This window comes from Lontra canadensis, unplaced genomic scaffold (assembly GCF_010015895.1).
Source record: "Lontra canadensis isolate GAN:19392208 unplaced genomic scaffold, GSC_riverotter_1.0 scaffold154, whole genome shotgun sequence".
In the NCBI taxonomy this organism is placed as follows: Eukaryota; Metazoa; Chordata; class Mammalia; order Carnivora; family Mustelidae; genus Lontra; species Lontra canadensis.
In genome coordinates this window covers 2,018,286-2,033,949 of record NW_022631148.1, presented here as the reverse complement: position 1 = coordinate 2,033,949, position 15,664 = coordinate 2,018,286, and the positions used below count along the sequence as shown (strand labels likewise).

The 15,664-nt window shown below is 35.9% G+C and overlaps 1 protein-coding gene across 1 annotated transcript; it reads right to left on the bottom strand.

Moving 5' to 3' along the window:
- Window positions 1-1,716: 1,716 nt before the first annotated feature.
- Window positions 1,717-2,667, bottom strand: LOC116859393 (olfactory receptor 4A16-like). Its single transcript, XM_032844619.1, has one exon. It carries the CDS (start codon window positions 2,662-2,664, stop codon window positions 1,717-1,719), a length of 948 nt encoding a protein of 315 aa, XP_032700510.1. The 5' UTR covers window positions 2,665-2,667.
- Between the last annotated feature and the right edge of the window lie 12,997 nt (window positions 2,668-15,664).

The window sequence follows — 15,664 nt, the reverse complement described above, 5'->3', positions numbered from 1 at the left end:
AAGCATACTTGAGAATACATGGTTCTAAAAGATATATCTATATGTATGTGTGTGTGTGTATATATGTGTATATATATATATGTATATATATATAATATGTTATATGTTATATAATTATAATTATATATGTAATTCCTCCCAAGAAAAAATAGAATACACATTTCCTTCAAGTACATACAGAAAAACTCCCTGGTTAAAACACATCAAGAGGGGCTCCTGAGTGGCTCGGTGGGTGAAGCCTCTGCTTCTGGCTCAGGTAATGATCTCAGGGTCCTGGGATCAAGCCCCGCATCGCATCGGGCTCTCTGCCCAGCAGGAAGCCTGCTTCTCCCTCTCTCTCTGCCTGCCTCTCTGCCTACTTGTGATCTCTCTCTTTCTGTGTGTCAAGTAAATAAATAAAATCTTTAATACAAATAAAGACATAATAAATATTACAAATTTAAGAAGACTGAATCATACCATATTTCTGCTCTAATCTTTATTATTTCCTTCCTTCTCCTTGTTTTGGGTTTTGTTTCTTCTACTTTTTCTAACTCTTCTCAGAGATTATAAAATTTAAAAGTGAATTGCATATATTATTCAGCATTCATGAAAAAATACTTAACGAAAATTTAAAATAAGAAAAGTTCTAAAGTCTTTTTTTTGTTGTTGTTAGAAAACTCTTACAAGGCATAGATAATGTTCCATATTACAATGAAAGTAATTCCATTTTATTCCTAGGTTGCCATGTTCCAGGGTGGACTGCAGATGGAAAAACCTGTTATTGGTATTTTTACATAACAGTGAAAAACAAAATCTTGTTTATATTAAAGCAAATCATTACTAAGTCTGTAAGTACAAAGTATTGAATACAACTTTGGGGGAACACACTATTATGCAAAATAATGCATTTCTTTACCCAGATCTTCAGTATCATGCAGACAAAATAAGCAGTTCCATCTACTCTTTGAAGAACGGTAAATAACGTAAAAAAAAAAAAAAGCTAATGAGGAATAGCATGAAAATATGTTTATAACTTAGAGTAGTATGGTTTTCTGTGCTCAAGTCAAGAATTAGAATGTTTTCATCATTAGCCATCTCATACAGTTTCGTCCCAACCTGTGAAAACATCCAACATTCCACTTAACAAAATTACTCACTGATAGTGTCTAAAACAAACACAATATCATCTTCCATATAAATGGTATTGAAGTGCAAAAGCATAAACATTAACCCGAGGAACAGAAAAAATCTTAAAGACAGGATACATAACACAGCTACAGAAAGTTGTCATGCTGATAGAATAATGAACATTAAAATTTAGAAGGTACTCCTTTGGCCCTAGTAATTTGTTCTAAGTATTAGCCAAATTGCTTTCTCATTAATTTGAGTGATAGCAAATTTTCAAAGGTAGCTTGTTTTTCACATTTTAAATTTAAAAACTCTTGTTTCTAAATTCTCATTTCAGTATGTCAAGAAAAATAAGACCACAGAGTGAAATTAATTTTACTTTTTCTTACAATAGGACAAATACCTGTGCCTTTTTTTTGTACCTGTGCTTTTTATTCATCCTCCAGAATTTACTGATTAGATTGATTCTTACCTCAAAAGACAGTTTATTCTACTTTTTGACGTCTTTGTATAAAATTAAAAAAAAATCTCTAGATAATCCATTGAATTGCTTAAATACATTGTTAGGATTTATTACCTTTTTCTTGCTTTATAATTAATGTGTGTTCACTGTAGGTGACACATCCTTATTCTTTCTTTGGTTAAATTGTTACACCAGAATTTTTTCATAGCATTTTTCATCTCTGAATTTCTCAAAGTGTATATTAAAGGATTTAACATAGGAGTGATCACCGTATAAACCAGAGTCATGGATTTATCAATGGGAAAGTTGGAAACAGGTCTAACATACATGAAAATGCAAGGAACAAAAAAGAGGACAACCACTGTGGTGTGGGAACTGCAAGTAGACAAGGCTTTGCGCCTCCCTTCCAGACTGTGGCTTTTAAGAGAATTTAGAATGACTCCATAGGAGATGAGCAGAAAGATAAAGATGACCATACAGATTGCTCCACCATTGGCAACCACAGTGAGGCCTATCAAATAGGTGTCAGTGCAGGCAAGTTCTAATAATGGGTACATGTCACAGATGAAGTGGTTGATGACATTAGGGCCACAAAATGGGAGGCTATACACAAAAAGAAGCTGAACCATAGAGTGCACAAGACCTCCAATCCAGGCTGCCACTAACAGCAGGATGCAAACCTGTCGATTCATAACAGTCAAGTAATGCAGTGGCCTACAGATGGCCACATAGCGATCATAGGCCATCACCACCAGGAGAAAGACCTCAGAACCCCCAAAGAGGTGTTCTAGGAAGAGTTGGCCCATGCAAGCTGGGAAGGAAATGGTTTTTCTGTCCCAGAGTAAGTCTATAATCAATTTGGGTGAGATGACAGTGGAATAAACAGCATCCATAAGTGACAGATAAGCGAGGAAGAAGTACATGGGGGAGTCCAAAGAGGGGCTGCCAAAAACAGTCAACACAATGAGTAGGTTGCCCACCATTGTCACAATGTAGATGAGGAAAATCACGACAAATAATGTTTTTTGTCCCTCAGAATCCTGAGTGAGGCCGAGAAGGACAAATTCTGTCACATTATTATTATTTCCCATGTACTCTTTCTAGAAGGCCTGTTTCAGGAATGAGAGCTCAGGAGAACAGGACCTGTAATGAAATCATGAACATGACCATAAATATGTCCATTGTTAAGAGCACATCTTCATCGTTATGTCGTTCTCTACAGCAGTTTACACACAACAGATATTTAATGATATCTATTGAGTTCTTCCTCCAAAAAGCCCATTGCACCTTCCCTTGACAACCCTATTTTTCTTCAGATGATATTTTTGGCTGGCAAGTAAGTTCTTTCTCTAAGTCTTAAAGGAGCATCTACAGAAAAGAATAATCAAAAGCCCAAATATAGTAATAGATTTACATTATATATTTATATTAATTGAATTTATATTTATTTATATTATATTTTTTATTTATATTATTTTATGTATAATACATACTATTGAAACTATGTCAGTTTTTGGCACAGAAGTCAGCAGTCACAACCAAGGAAATGATTCCTGCTCTCCAGAAATTTACTTTTGGTAATGGCAATAAACTACACAAATCAGCATAGAGTCAGTCCTTTGAGGCAGTAGTATTTGCAGTAAGTACCTTTAGAATGTGATTTATCTAGCACCAAAAGTAGCATCTTCTCTGGGACAATTCACTTAATACTATAGTATCCCATTACTAGATGTTCAGACGAGACTTTGACATAACAACTAGACTGAAGTGTATCAAACAACTACAAAATTATTTAGTACATCATTCCCTTTCACAATGACTTGGTCTTATTCTCTATCAGCTTTTTAAGGAGTTGGGAGTTCTCTCCCTTTAATTTTTGCCTACCTCACAATTCTCAACACACATACACTATCTAGATTTTCAGCAAATATATTTGAACTAAGATGAACTGATCTGCAATTTTCACAAATTGTTACATCAGCCCCTGGTATTTTTTTCAAAATTCTTAGGGTAAGCAAGGTAGTGAGGGAGGAAAAATAGATCCTGAAAACAGAGGCAAGGGACAATGCAGCATTGTTTTATTTAAAATGCTTCTTAGGTACTGACAGCACTCGAAACTAGAACTTCAGAGGTGCCTGGGTGGCTCAGTCAGTTAAGCATCTGACTTTGGCCCAGATAATGATCTCAGGATTCTGGGAAAGAGCCCCACCTGGAAACCTACCTTGAAACCCACCTCGGGCCCTGTGCTCAGTGGGGAGCCTGCTTCTCCCTCTCCCCCTACCTGTCCCCAGCCCTCATGTGCTCTTACACATCCTCTCTCACAAATAAATAAATAAAATCTTAAGAAAAAAAAAGAACCTCAGCGCCCAGCTTGCAAAACAACACACTCAGGGGAGAAGTCCAAGCCCAGGGTAAGAAGGCATGTGTTTGAGTCATCTTCTAAATGTAATTACAAGCCTGTCTCAGTCTGCTCACTGGAAAATAAAGTGACTGAACTAGGTAATCTCAGAATCCTTTCCATTCCAACTATATGTGATAATTTTCGTTTAGCCCCACCTCTTCTATTATATGACATTTTAAACAATTTTTATTATGTTCAATTAATCATCATATAGTACATCATTAGTTTTTGATGTAGTGTTCAATGATTCATTAGCTGCATGAAGCACCCAATGCTCATCACAACACATGCCTTCCTTAATACCCATCACCCTGCTGACATTTTTTTTTCTTTTTCCATATTCTTATAATTAGATAAAAATTTCTGAGCTTATCACTGTTACTTAAAAAATGCTATTCAGTGGCAGATGGGATTTGATCATTGCAAAGACCAGATAATGACTATGAGTCTCTTATTCAGTGTACCTATTTAAGACCCAAAACAACCTTGTAGAAAGAACATAGCACCGTGGCAAATAATGTGGACTATGGAGCTGCACTGCTTGTGTTGGAATCCCAGCTCCACCACTTCCCATCTAAGTGAACTTGGGCAACCTAACCTCTCTGGGTCTCAGTTTCATGATTTTTAGAATGGGGATGACAATAGTTTCTACCTCCTAAGGTTATTGTTTTATTACAAAGAAATCACCTAGAACATGCCTGGCACCTGGTTAAAAGCTCAGTAAATTATAGTATTATTAATGTTCTTGAATCTTTCACTATTAAATTGCATCAGAATAAATCATCTGGATTTTTGTCAGTTTGACAAGAATTATAGACATAGTCTTGGATAAAAAGAGAATAGTGCATCCATAACTTGTGAACCCCTTTTTTGTGGCATAGGATAAGGTTTTATGCCTTAGGAATTACCTATTTTCTTGCATATGTGTAGTAATAATTATCTATGATGAAATGTGTCTTGCCTAGATGCAAACATAAACGTAGAGGAAAAAATGGTAGAAAAGAAGTATCAAATCAGGAAGGAAAAATTATATTTAAGAAATGAATATCCACAGGTAAAAAAAAAAAGAAAAAACTATTAATGTGATAATTAAATGACCTTAGTATTCTTTGAAAAATCTTATTCAGAAAGATCTCCTTTAGTGTGAGGATACTAGAAGCCAAACCCCCTGAGGCTTACAGGGTCACTCAGGAGGCCTTTGGGGGAATCATAACAATTAAATGCACAGTACTTGTCAGTAAAGGGGGGAAAAAAGGAAAATTCAAAAAGAATAAAAACACTCTTTTCCCAGAGCCCTACATCTGATGGTAAGGACAAAATTAAAAGAGAAAAGAATTGTACAGCTACAGACACACATAAACTTTGGGGTTATTCAATGGTCAGGAAAATTGCAGAATTACTAAACCACAAATATAGACAAGTTGATTCTATTCCCATGGCCATGTGCTGGAGAAGATTGAGCTTTCCTTAGTAGCCACGTATGACGAATAGTCCACATGCCTCATTCACATGACTATTCCATTTGGTTTAAGAGTTCTATCACTGTTGAAGCTCTAGATTGACAAAGCCACACCTGTTGAAGAGCATAAGGTTATAAGGCAGTCTATATCCAGTTATTATTTTTCAGTCCTGACTTTCTTCAGGAAATAGTGTTCTCTTGTTAATCTCCGATGTTGGATTTCACCAGGATAAATCTTCTATTAGCCACACGTAGAAACTAGGTATTCAAACTATTCTCCACAGTTTAAGTCATCGAAGATTTGATACGATAAAAACTGACAGAAGGTGTTCTAGGACTTTAATAACTAAAACCATTGAGTTAACATGGCTTTATTTTAAAAATATAATTTACATAGTTTCTTACAGATATGTCTTTAAAAAGGTCAATTAAAATCCCATGGTACAAAAATAATATAGTACTTTATAATTATAGCTTTATGTCTAAGTTGCCAAAATTTACTTACCTGAACATGAGTTTATTCATGAATATATACAAATATGGTTTCTGTAATAAATTTAAGATTCATACATATCAGCCCACATCAAGCTTCCAGAAGAGAATATTTTTTCCTTTATATTCCAACATACTTGATATGATATGCAAGTCTTAAATAATCTAACGGTAATTATAAATATTGGCATATTTTGTAAAATATAATAGCCCATGAACCAAGGTTATTTATAAATCTATTAGTTCACTTTAAACTAAAATAAAGTCCCTTTGAGGTTGTCTCCCTCCGCCCCCCTACCTGTGTGCTCTCCCTCTCTCTTTCCCTTTCTCTCTCTCTCTCAAAATAAATAAAGTATTTTTTTAAATGTTTTATCTTTTCCCCTTTGTTATTTGTCAAATGGACCATAAACATCTGTCAGGCTACAATACTAAAACCAAATACATTTATATACACTGGCTAATTTCAGTTTTGCTAGCTTAATTAGTAATTCCTCCAATGAAAATATATGGTATATAAGACATTACCTATAGTTAAGTAAATCACATGAATTTTCATTGAGTATACCTTGGCCGTTTTAAGGACTAACTTCTCAGGTCTTTTCTTTGGTCTTTAAAATCACTGCTTCCTTCAGTGTGGATAACTGTAGATACTTTGCATATCTGTGTATGACCATAGAACATATAATAATGCATAGTTAATCAATACATCTAGAAATGGTTCCAAGTGGTCACATTTTCCACATTTCCATACAGGCTTCCCATCATCTCAGTCTTTCGGATGAGTGCAAAACTATCCATGTGGATGTCTAGAATATAAACACACTTAAATACAATAAATATTTACTGTGCAAAGATATTTGAACTACTCACTTGCTGGGAAAATTTCATCAGAGAAAGAAAAAGCTGCTATGTTTGAAAAGTATGCAAAAATTGGCCTAATTAGTAGAAGTTAACTTGGCCAAGCCCTTATCTGCCAATACAAAAACACTCAATTTTTTAAATAACCTTAAACTAGTTACTTGAATGAATCTCTTATTAGGCAGTTATGGTAAGGTAACCAAAAAAGTATTTCATTCATGTGTTTGGACATTAATATGTCTCTGTGCCTAATAAAACAAATTCTGGAATTTGCTTCCCAGAAGATCAATGACTGAGCAATGTCTCACATAGTAAGAGAACTCTTTATCTATTCAGTCATTCAAAACATATTCCTAAGGCTGCTTCCATAATGAAAATCATGTTTCTACCTTTCCCCAGCTTCATCCCAGAGAACCGGAATCTCCCGTATGTTTGCACAAGCAATGAGGGATATCTACGCACAGGAAAATATATCAAGGAAACATCTAGGGAATGAAGAGAAACTCCAGCCTAAGCAGATATTTGAGTTGTCAGAAATCTCTTGGGCCATTGTACCAGGAAAATAATCCTTCCAATTATATGCGCAGACACAGCCTAGAGCTTTACAGATCACTACTGTTTTCAATGAAAGAGAATGTAAGACCGTTATAAATTAGCTTAATAGAATATTTGGAACAAATTCAAATACAGTAAACTCCTCTGGACAGTTTTCTTCGCAGGGCAATCCCTAGAGAAAAAAAAGACTAAGTTTTTGCCAAGAAAGATTAGTCAGGTAGTAGTGGTTAAGCAATGGCCTTTGGCTCAAGTCATGATCTTGGTTCGCAGGATGGAGTCCTGCTCCCTGCTTAGCAGGAGTCTGCTTCTCCTTCTGCCCCTCAACCCACTTGTGCTCTCTCTCATTTTCTCTCTCTCAAATGAATAAATAAAATCTTTTTTTAAAAAGTAGCAGACAGTCAAATATGTGAGAAGTCTCTAATTTGAATAGAAAAAAAAAAGATTAAACCAATAATAAATTGTGAGTTTCATATAGAAAACTAAGTAAGGCAAATCACATTTAAGCCAAAGCAAAAGGATAACCAGTGTTGGGTTCACTAATCCAATCATGTCCTCAGCCAAGGAAGTCTATCTCTAGCTGTTAGCATCTCTACTAAGAGGCCCTGGTCCAGAAGCAGAAGGCTTTAGGATGAGGGAAGCTGCTGAGGTTGAAGCTGAAATTCTTTAAAAGATAGGTAGTCACAGTTCTGTAGGTCTGTGTTGGAATGGATGCAGTTGACCAAGACCTGAATCTATGTCAACTGACACTGTAATGACTTTCAGTTCATTAACTCAATCCCTTAATTTTAGTCCAATGTCCACTGAGTGTTTCTACAAGAAACAAATTATTTTCCAAAAAGAGCCTGCCTCTACATCAAAACTCCAGGGGCTTCCACTCTTATTTGTTCTCCCACAGCTTACGATGAGCTCCAATGAGCATCTTCATCTCCACATATCTTGAATGGTGAACTGTATTTTCTATTTCGTAAGGATCATCGATAAGGAGTGATTAAATACCTGTATGAATCAGTTGAAGATCTTCCTTACATGCTAAGCCACACGAAAAGTTGCTTATTTCAGCTTACCTAAATTTATGGATAGCTTTATACTTCTGTTAAAGATAAAACTTTAAAAGCAACTAAGCTTTTAATTTAAGAAGTTACAAAAAGAGGAATAAATTAAAGCTGGGGGGGAGAGGGATGTAATGAAAGAAAGATCAAAAATCAATACAATAGAAAACATAAACAAAATAGCCAAAAGTTTATACTTTCATATTACAATGATAAATTTCTAGCAAAAGTGATCAAGAGAAAATTACCAATATCAACAACTAAAAAGCAGATGAAATCATACATATGCTTTAGTTTTTGAAATGGTAATAAATGGTTCTTATGAAAAACATCATTGTAATAAATTTGATACCTTAAGAAATGGGTAAAATGAAAAACACGAGCTTTTGAAAAAAGACTAAAAAATAAATCTAAAAGCTAAATACTCCTGTATCTTTCCAAGAAATGGACTGTCCTATTTTTGAAGAATTTTATTTATTTATTTGACAGACAGAGATCACAAGTAGGCAGAAAGGCAGGCAGAGAGAGAGGAGGAAGCAGGCTGCCTGATGAGCAGAGAGCCTGATGCTGGGCTTGATCCCAGGACCCTGGGATGATGACCTAAGCCAAAGGCAGAGGCTTTAACCCACTGAGCTACCCGGGTGCCCCTGTCCTATTTTTGTAAATGGGAATGTGTCATAGAAAATCCTAACGAATCTACACAGATTACTAGAATTAATAAGTGAATTTAGTCAGTTTTTAGTACACAAGATCCAAATAAAATATTAAATTACATTTCTATGTATTCATAACAAATGAAAAATTGCAAAATGTTAAACACCTTTAACATCAGTATCTGAACTCAAATTTACTTAGGAAAAGATAAACAACATCCCTCCATGAAAAATTATAAATATTAACAAAACAACATTTTGTGAACACTCCAATAAATTAATACCTTGTGTTCAGGAACTAGAAAATTCAATAATTTTAAGATGTTATGCACTCCAAAGTGATCTGTAGATTCAACACAAATCTATGTGAAACTCTCAGCATGCCCTTTCAGAGATGTGGACAGTTGTATTTCACAACAATAGATACAATATCTTCCATCCCACATGCCCTTCTGTAATGTCACTTTGCCATCAACTGTGGACTTCCCCACCAAGCATCATCACCTAATTCTCCACCACCTCAAATCTGGGCAGGTTATGCCCCTGCCATGACCAGTAGAAAATGGTGAAAGTGACATGATGCTCATTTTGGAGGTAGCCTGTAACTGGCTTGACTCCTTTCACTTTCTACAACTGAGATCTCAGAGCACCATGTAAAAAGTCTGACTATCCTGCTTGTGGTACTGTTTCAAACTGGATAGGGAGAGGGACCCTGTGAGTTCCTTCTAGTCCTCATTTCCAAGACACTTTGAACATGAGTAAAGCTGTGCCAGATCCTGCAGACCACTCCGTTACCCCTGAATACCACAGAGTGACTTCAGTTCATGACACATGAAGCCAGAAAAAATAGCCAGCCAACCTCTGCCTGTATTGCTGCTCTACAAAATATTGAGGGAAATTAAAATAGCTGTTATTTTATGTCACAAAACTTTGGAGTCATATGCCATGTAGCAAAAGATAACCAAAATAAAAAGTGGAACGTGGAAGTATGGTGCTTCCATAACAAAATGTAAAGCATGTGGTGTTGGTTTTGGCACCAGAAGTGATAGAAGCTGGAAAGGTGTCAAAGCTTCTGTAAGGCAAATCTTAAAACACAGGAGGAACTGTGCTTGGAGACTGAAGAAAAAGTGACTTGTGTTACCAAGTGCAGCAAAACTTTGACTATCCCTCACCCATAGGAGTGCGGAAAATGGGAAATATCCCTGAATAAGCAGGTAGATTTGACTAAGATTTCCAAATAGAATACTGAACTGCCAGCTGTTTTCTCAGCAGCGTATGGTATGTTGAAGAATGGATAAAGAGAGGTGAATTAAAAGAGGAACTGTTAGGTTCTCAAGCAGAATTCAGGAAAAACATGAAGGGAAACCAGAACTACTGGATTCAAGTAGTTCTTGAATCTCATTCTCAGCCTCTCCAAAAAACAAATAGCTCTGAAAGCGAGAAACAGTACCAAAATAAATATAATCTCAAAGTTGTAGATATAAGACCCTAATGAACACTTAGAAAGATTTAAGGTATGTCTAATAGTCTCTTAACCATAAAAAAAAAATCTAATATATAAGGGTGTTATCAAACAGACTTGTTTCAGCCCAAACCTGAGAGGAACTAGTCTCAAAGTATTTCTGGGTGAGACCCTTATATAAACTTTAATGAAAACATATAGAAATTTTTAAGATAATTGCACAAAAGGAAGCACATGGCCTTTCCCTGTAGACCAAATCCTTGGTTATATTGTCCACCCTCAAATTGTATGTAGGGCATATGGAAGAAATAGCATGTTTCTAGTTTATAGAGTTTCTTTTTTTAGTCATAAAATAAAATTTTATTATTCATTTGTTTATCATTTATGTGCTTATCTATTTATTTATGTTTTCCCACCTTTATTAAAATATGATTGATGTATAACATTATATAAGGTTATGATGTACAACAAAATGATCTGATATATGCATATATTGCAAAATGAGTACCACAATAAGGTTGGTTGATACAACAGCAACTCACAACTAAAATTTTTAGGTGGAATGAAAGCACTTAAGATTCACTCTCTCAGCAACTATTTCTATAATAAATTGTTGTTAACTACTGAACCCTGCTATACGTTAGCTCCCCAGAACTTACTCATCTTATAGCTAGTACTCTTTGACAAATATCTCCCATTTTCCCCCACCCTTCAGTTCTTGCCTTCTATACATGGGATTTTTAAATTCCACACATAAATGAGATCATAGAGTATTTATCTTTCTCTGTCTGACAATTTCACGTCAAGAGAAAGCAAAGAGAGAGAGAGAGAAATCTCAAAGTCTCTCATGGTGTTGCAGTTGGTAAGATTGTCTTCTTTTTGATAGCTGAATGACTTTCTCTTATATTCTCTTATATACACATTTTCTTTTTCCATTCATCCATCAATGGATGGTTAGGTTGTTCCAATATTGGCTATTGTGAGTAATACTGCCATGAACTAGGAGTGCAGATATCTCCTTGAGATGCTGATTTCATATTCTAGGATATAGTCACAGAAGGGGCATTTCTAGACCATACTGTAGTTTTATTTCACTTTATTGAGGAATCTCCATGCCATTTTCCACAGTGGCTGAAAAACTTTACATACCCAACAACAGTGAACTAGGGCTCCCTTCTATCTACATCCTTTCCAGCACATTATCTCGTAATTGTTTGTAACATCCATCCTAACAGGTATATCCCATTGTGGTTTTAATTTGCATTTCTCTGATGATTAGTAACGTTGAACACCATCCCATGTTCCTCTTGACCATTTGTATGTCTTCTTTAAAAAATATCTATTCAGACCCCTTGTTAATTTTTTGACTAGTTTCTTGTTTTTGATTTGCTTTTTTCCTATTTAGTTGTATAAATTCCTTATACATTTTGGATATTAACCCCTTATAAAATAAATGACTTGAAAATATTTTATTCCATTCCACAGACTGCCTTCCTTTTGGTGCAGAAGGAGTCTGGATTTAGAACTTGAGATCCTGAACTTCAAGATGATATCAGGATGGGATGAGATCTCAACTGGCCTAATTCCTTCCATGTCTTCCCTCAGGAAACCCTGAACTGCTATTTTACAAGTCTCACATACTTACTGGAAAGAGAGACTACATGGGGAAGGAGAAGGAGCCAGAATATACCAGCCTTCTCTCCATCCCTGCCAAGGAACAGCTAACATGAGTAAAGTCATCTTAAACACTCCCTAACACCTTAATCAGCTGAATACCAGAGAAGAACTTCAGTCCATGCTACACAGAACTGAAGAATTGTTCAATCATGTCCTCAACAAATTCGTATCAGTCAGATACAGACCTGTGTATAAAAAGAGCCCTGTGTGTAGATAGATACAGGCCTGTGTATGGTCATATCAAATAATGTGTGTGTGTGTGTGTGTGTGTGTGTGTGTGTGTGTGTATACACACACACAGACATATATAAGATATGTATTCCTATGAGTCGTCAAATACTCCCGCTTGTGTTGTTAGATATAGATCTCTGTACGTTTACATGTAGACACATATATGAAGTGGGATACAGACCTACAGATCATTGACTATGTACCTACATGTGGGTATACAGAACTACATGAAGTCAGATACAGATCTCTGTGGTTGGATACATACTTGTGTATTGTCGAGTGTAGGCTTATGAACATTTGCATGCAAACATACACAAGTGCCTATGAAAACTATGCTCTAACTCATGCCAGCAAAAGACATGGAGCCCTTTCTAATTAGCTCATTGAAAATGTGAATCAAGTGTAAATAAGACAAGCTCCTTCTTAAATAAGGAAATCAACAGGCAAGATTTATATATTCTATGGAAATGATTGCAATTTTTCCCCCTTGAATAAACATTTTTATTGGCCATATGATTTTATTTTTTGAGGTGCCAAAAGCTTACACTGTTTGCTCAAATTAGAAAAATAATAATACCACAAGTTCAGAGAGCATGCAAGCAAGAGCTCTAAATGGGGCAGGAGTTACAGATCTGCCTTGCTGATTTTCGTTCTCCAAATTCTCTCCCTGCGGGCGGACCTGTCCTCGCCCTCAAGGTTGTCTGAATGGGCTCAGCAGCATCCTCACCTGTCTTCGCTTGACCCCTTGTCCAGAAGGACAAAGGTGTGGCCTTCACGCTGCTTCCTCTCCTTCTCTCCCTCCTTCTCTCTTTCCTGTTGACGTTGCTTTTCTAGCTCAGTCATTTCAAGTTGGAATTTGATTTGCATATCTAAACTGCTAATTATACCAATTACTTGGCTTCTGTGTTCCAGAAAGAAGTCTGAAACTGACCCCTTTCATTAAAGTCAGTTTCACTTTGCCCCAAAATTAGGAACTATGGAGACAAATCCTTTTTTTTTTCCTTTAACCTTCTTTTTTTTTTAATTTTTTAAATTTATTTTCAGCGTAACAGTATTCGTTGTTTTTGCACCACACCCAGTGCTCCATGCAATCTGTGCCCTCTCCAATACCCACCACCTGGTTCTCCCAACCTCCCATCCCCCGCCCCTTCAAAACCCTCAGATTATTTTTCAGAGTCCATAGTCTCTCATGGTTCACCTCCCCTTCCAATTTCCCTCAACTCCCTTCTCCACTCTAATTCCCCTTGTCCTCCATGCTATTTGTTATGCTCCACAAATAAGTGAAACCATATGATAATTGACTCTCTCTGCTTGACTTATTTCACTCAGCATAATGTCTTCCAGTCCCATCCATATTCAGACATTGATCAAGCCTTCACAATTTATGTCTCATTCTGGATGGGAAAACAAGATAAGAAAACCTGCCAATTTCCTTAAAATCAATGCGGAGTGTCATATAAAACTAAACATAGCTTTATGGGAGGATTTCAAACTTCACAAAATAATCCTAAAGTTTATCAGGAAAAATTAATATTTAGAAATTGCAAAAGACTTGAAAAGGCTGAGGAAATAAGGGAGATTATCCCTACCCAGTATAATACACGTTAAAATCCTTGGGTACTGACATAGAATGTTAGTCGTAGGGAAATACACCAAAGGAAAAGGAAGAGGAGGAGGAGGAGAGGGAGAGACAGCAGCAGAGGAGGAGAGGAAATGGGCCCCAAATCAAACATATTCATTGTATAAAATTTGACATATTAAATAGAAAAATTTAAAATTATTACTGAAATTAATAACTTTGGCAGATTATTTTTCCTGTTAGAGGAAAACAAGCCTAGATATATCCTCATCACAAACAAAAATAAATCCTAGATCATTTGAAAAGAAAACTTTTGGGGGAGTTATTTTTTAAAAAGATATTAAAATTTTTAAGTTCACTGAAAGACAGTAAATGACATTTCCCAAGTGATGTGCTAGAAGAAATCAAAGTAAAAGAATATTAAAAGATGACATCCTTATATAAAACACCCATAATTATAATAAGACAACATACTGTAGCAAATATCAAAGAAGATGAAATGTTTGTTGCAAATGTATATAATGAAAAAAAGACTCAAAATTCTCACTCCAGTAGTTCAAGAATTTGAGAATGCAAGTAACTGACAAAGTTCATGAGTGGATTCAATATCCCAGACATTGTGCAAATACAGAGTACAAAGACAATTAAGTAACGTTCCCTGCCTTAAGGGAACTTACAGACCAATGAACATAGACAATTAACCAGGATTTTTTATCTCAATACTTGAAATAACACTAAAAATTTGGAAATTAACTAAATGTCTATTTAAGTCCATTTGGGTTGCTATAGCAGAATACCATAGACTGGCTTCAGCATCATTTATTTCTCATAGTTCTGGGCTCTGGGAAGTCCAAGATCAAGACACTTGCAGATTCTACCATCTGGTAAGAACCTGCTTCCTAGTTCATAGATTACTATCTTTTTTCTGTTTCCTCACATGGCAAAAAAAAAAAAAAAGGCAAGTGAGGTCTGTGGTGTCTCTTTTTACTAATTTTTTAAAGATTTTACTTATTTGTTTGAGAGAGAAAAAGAGAGAGAATAAGCAGCAAGAACAGCAGGTAGACAGAGAAGGAGCCTCCCCCACTGAGCAGGGAGCCAGATGTGGGGCTCAAACCCAGCCTGGGATCATGGCCTGGGCCAAAGGCAGAGGTATAACCCACTGAATCACCCAGGCCCTCTGGGGTATCTCTTTTTTTTTTTTTTAAGATTTTATTTATTTATTCATGAGAGACAAAGAAAGGGGCAGAGAGAGAAGAAAAGAAGGGAGTCCCATGAGGGACTCAGTCCCAGGGCCCTGAAGTCAGGATCAGAGCTGAAGGCAGACCCTTAACAGACTGAGCCACCCAGGTATTCCTGTGGTATCTCTTTTTAAAGAGACACTAGACCCATTCATGAGAGCCTGCCTTCATAACCTAATCAACTCCCAAACACTCCATCTTTAAATACCATGTAGTATACAGGATTTATCTCGTGAATTTTAGGGGGAAAACATATATTGAATCAACAGCAACACTCAAAAGATGATGACTTCATTATATAACTTCTGATAAAATCAAATGTTTACTATCATTTAATGAATAACGTCATATTTGGGAAGACTTTGAGATGACATAAAGTATTTCTAGGTAATACTAACTGGGATAAAAACTGGGATATAGAGTTTTTCATACACTGT

Coding starts and splice junctions, on each gene's coding strand:
- LOC116859393 (XM_032844619.1), bottom strand. CDS start 2,664: ATGGGAAATAATAATAATGTGACAGAATTTGTCCTTCTCGGCCTCACT.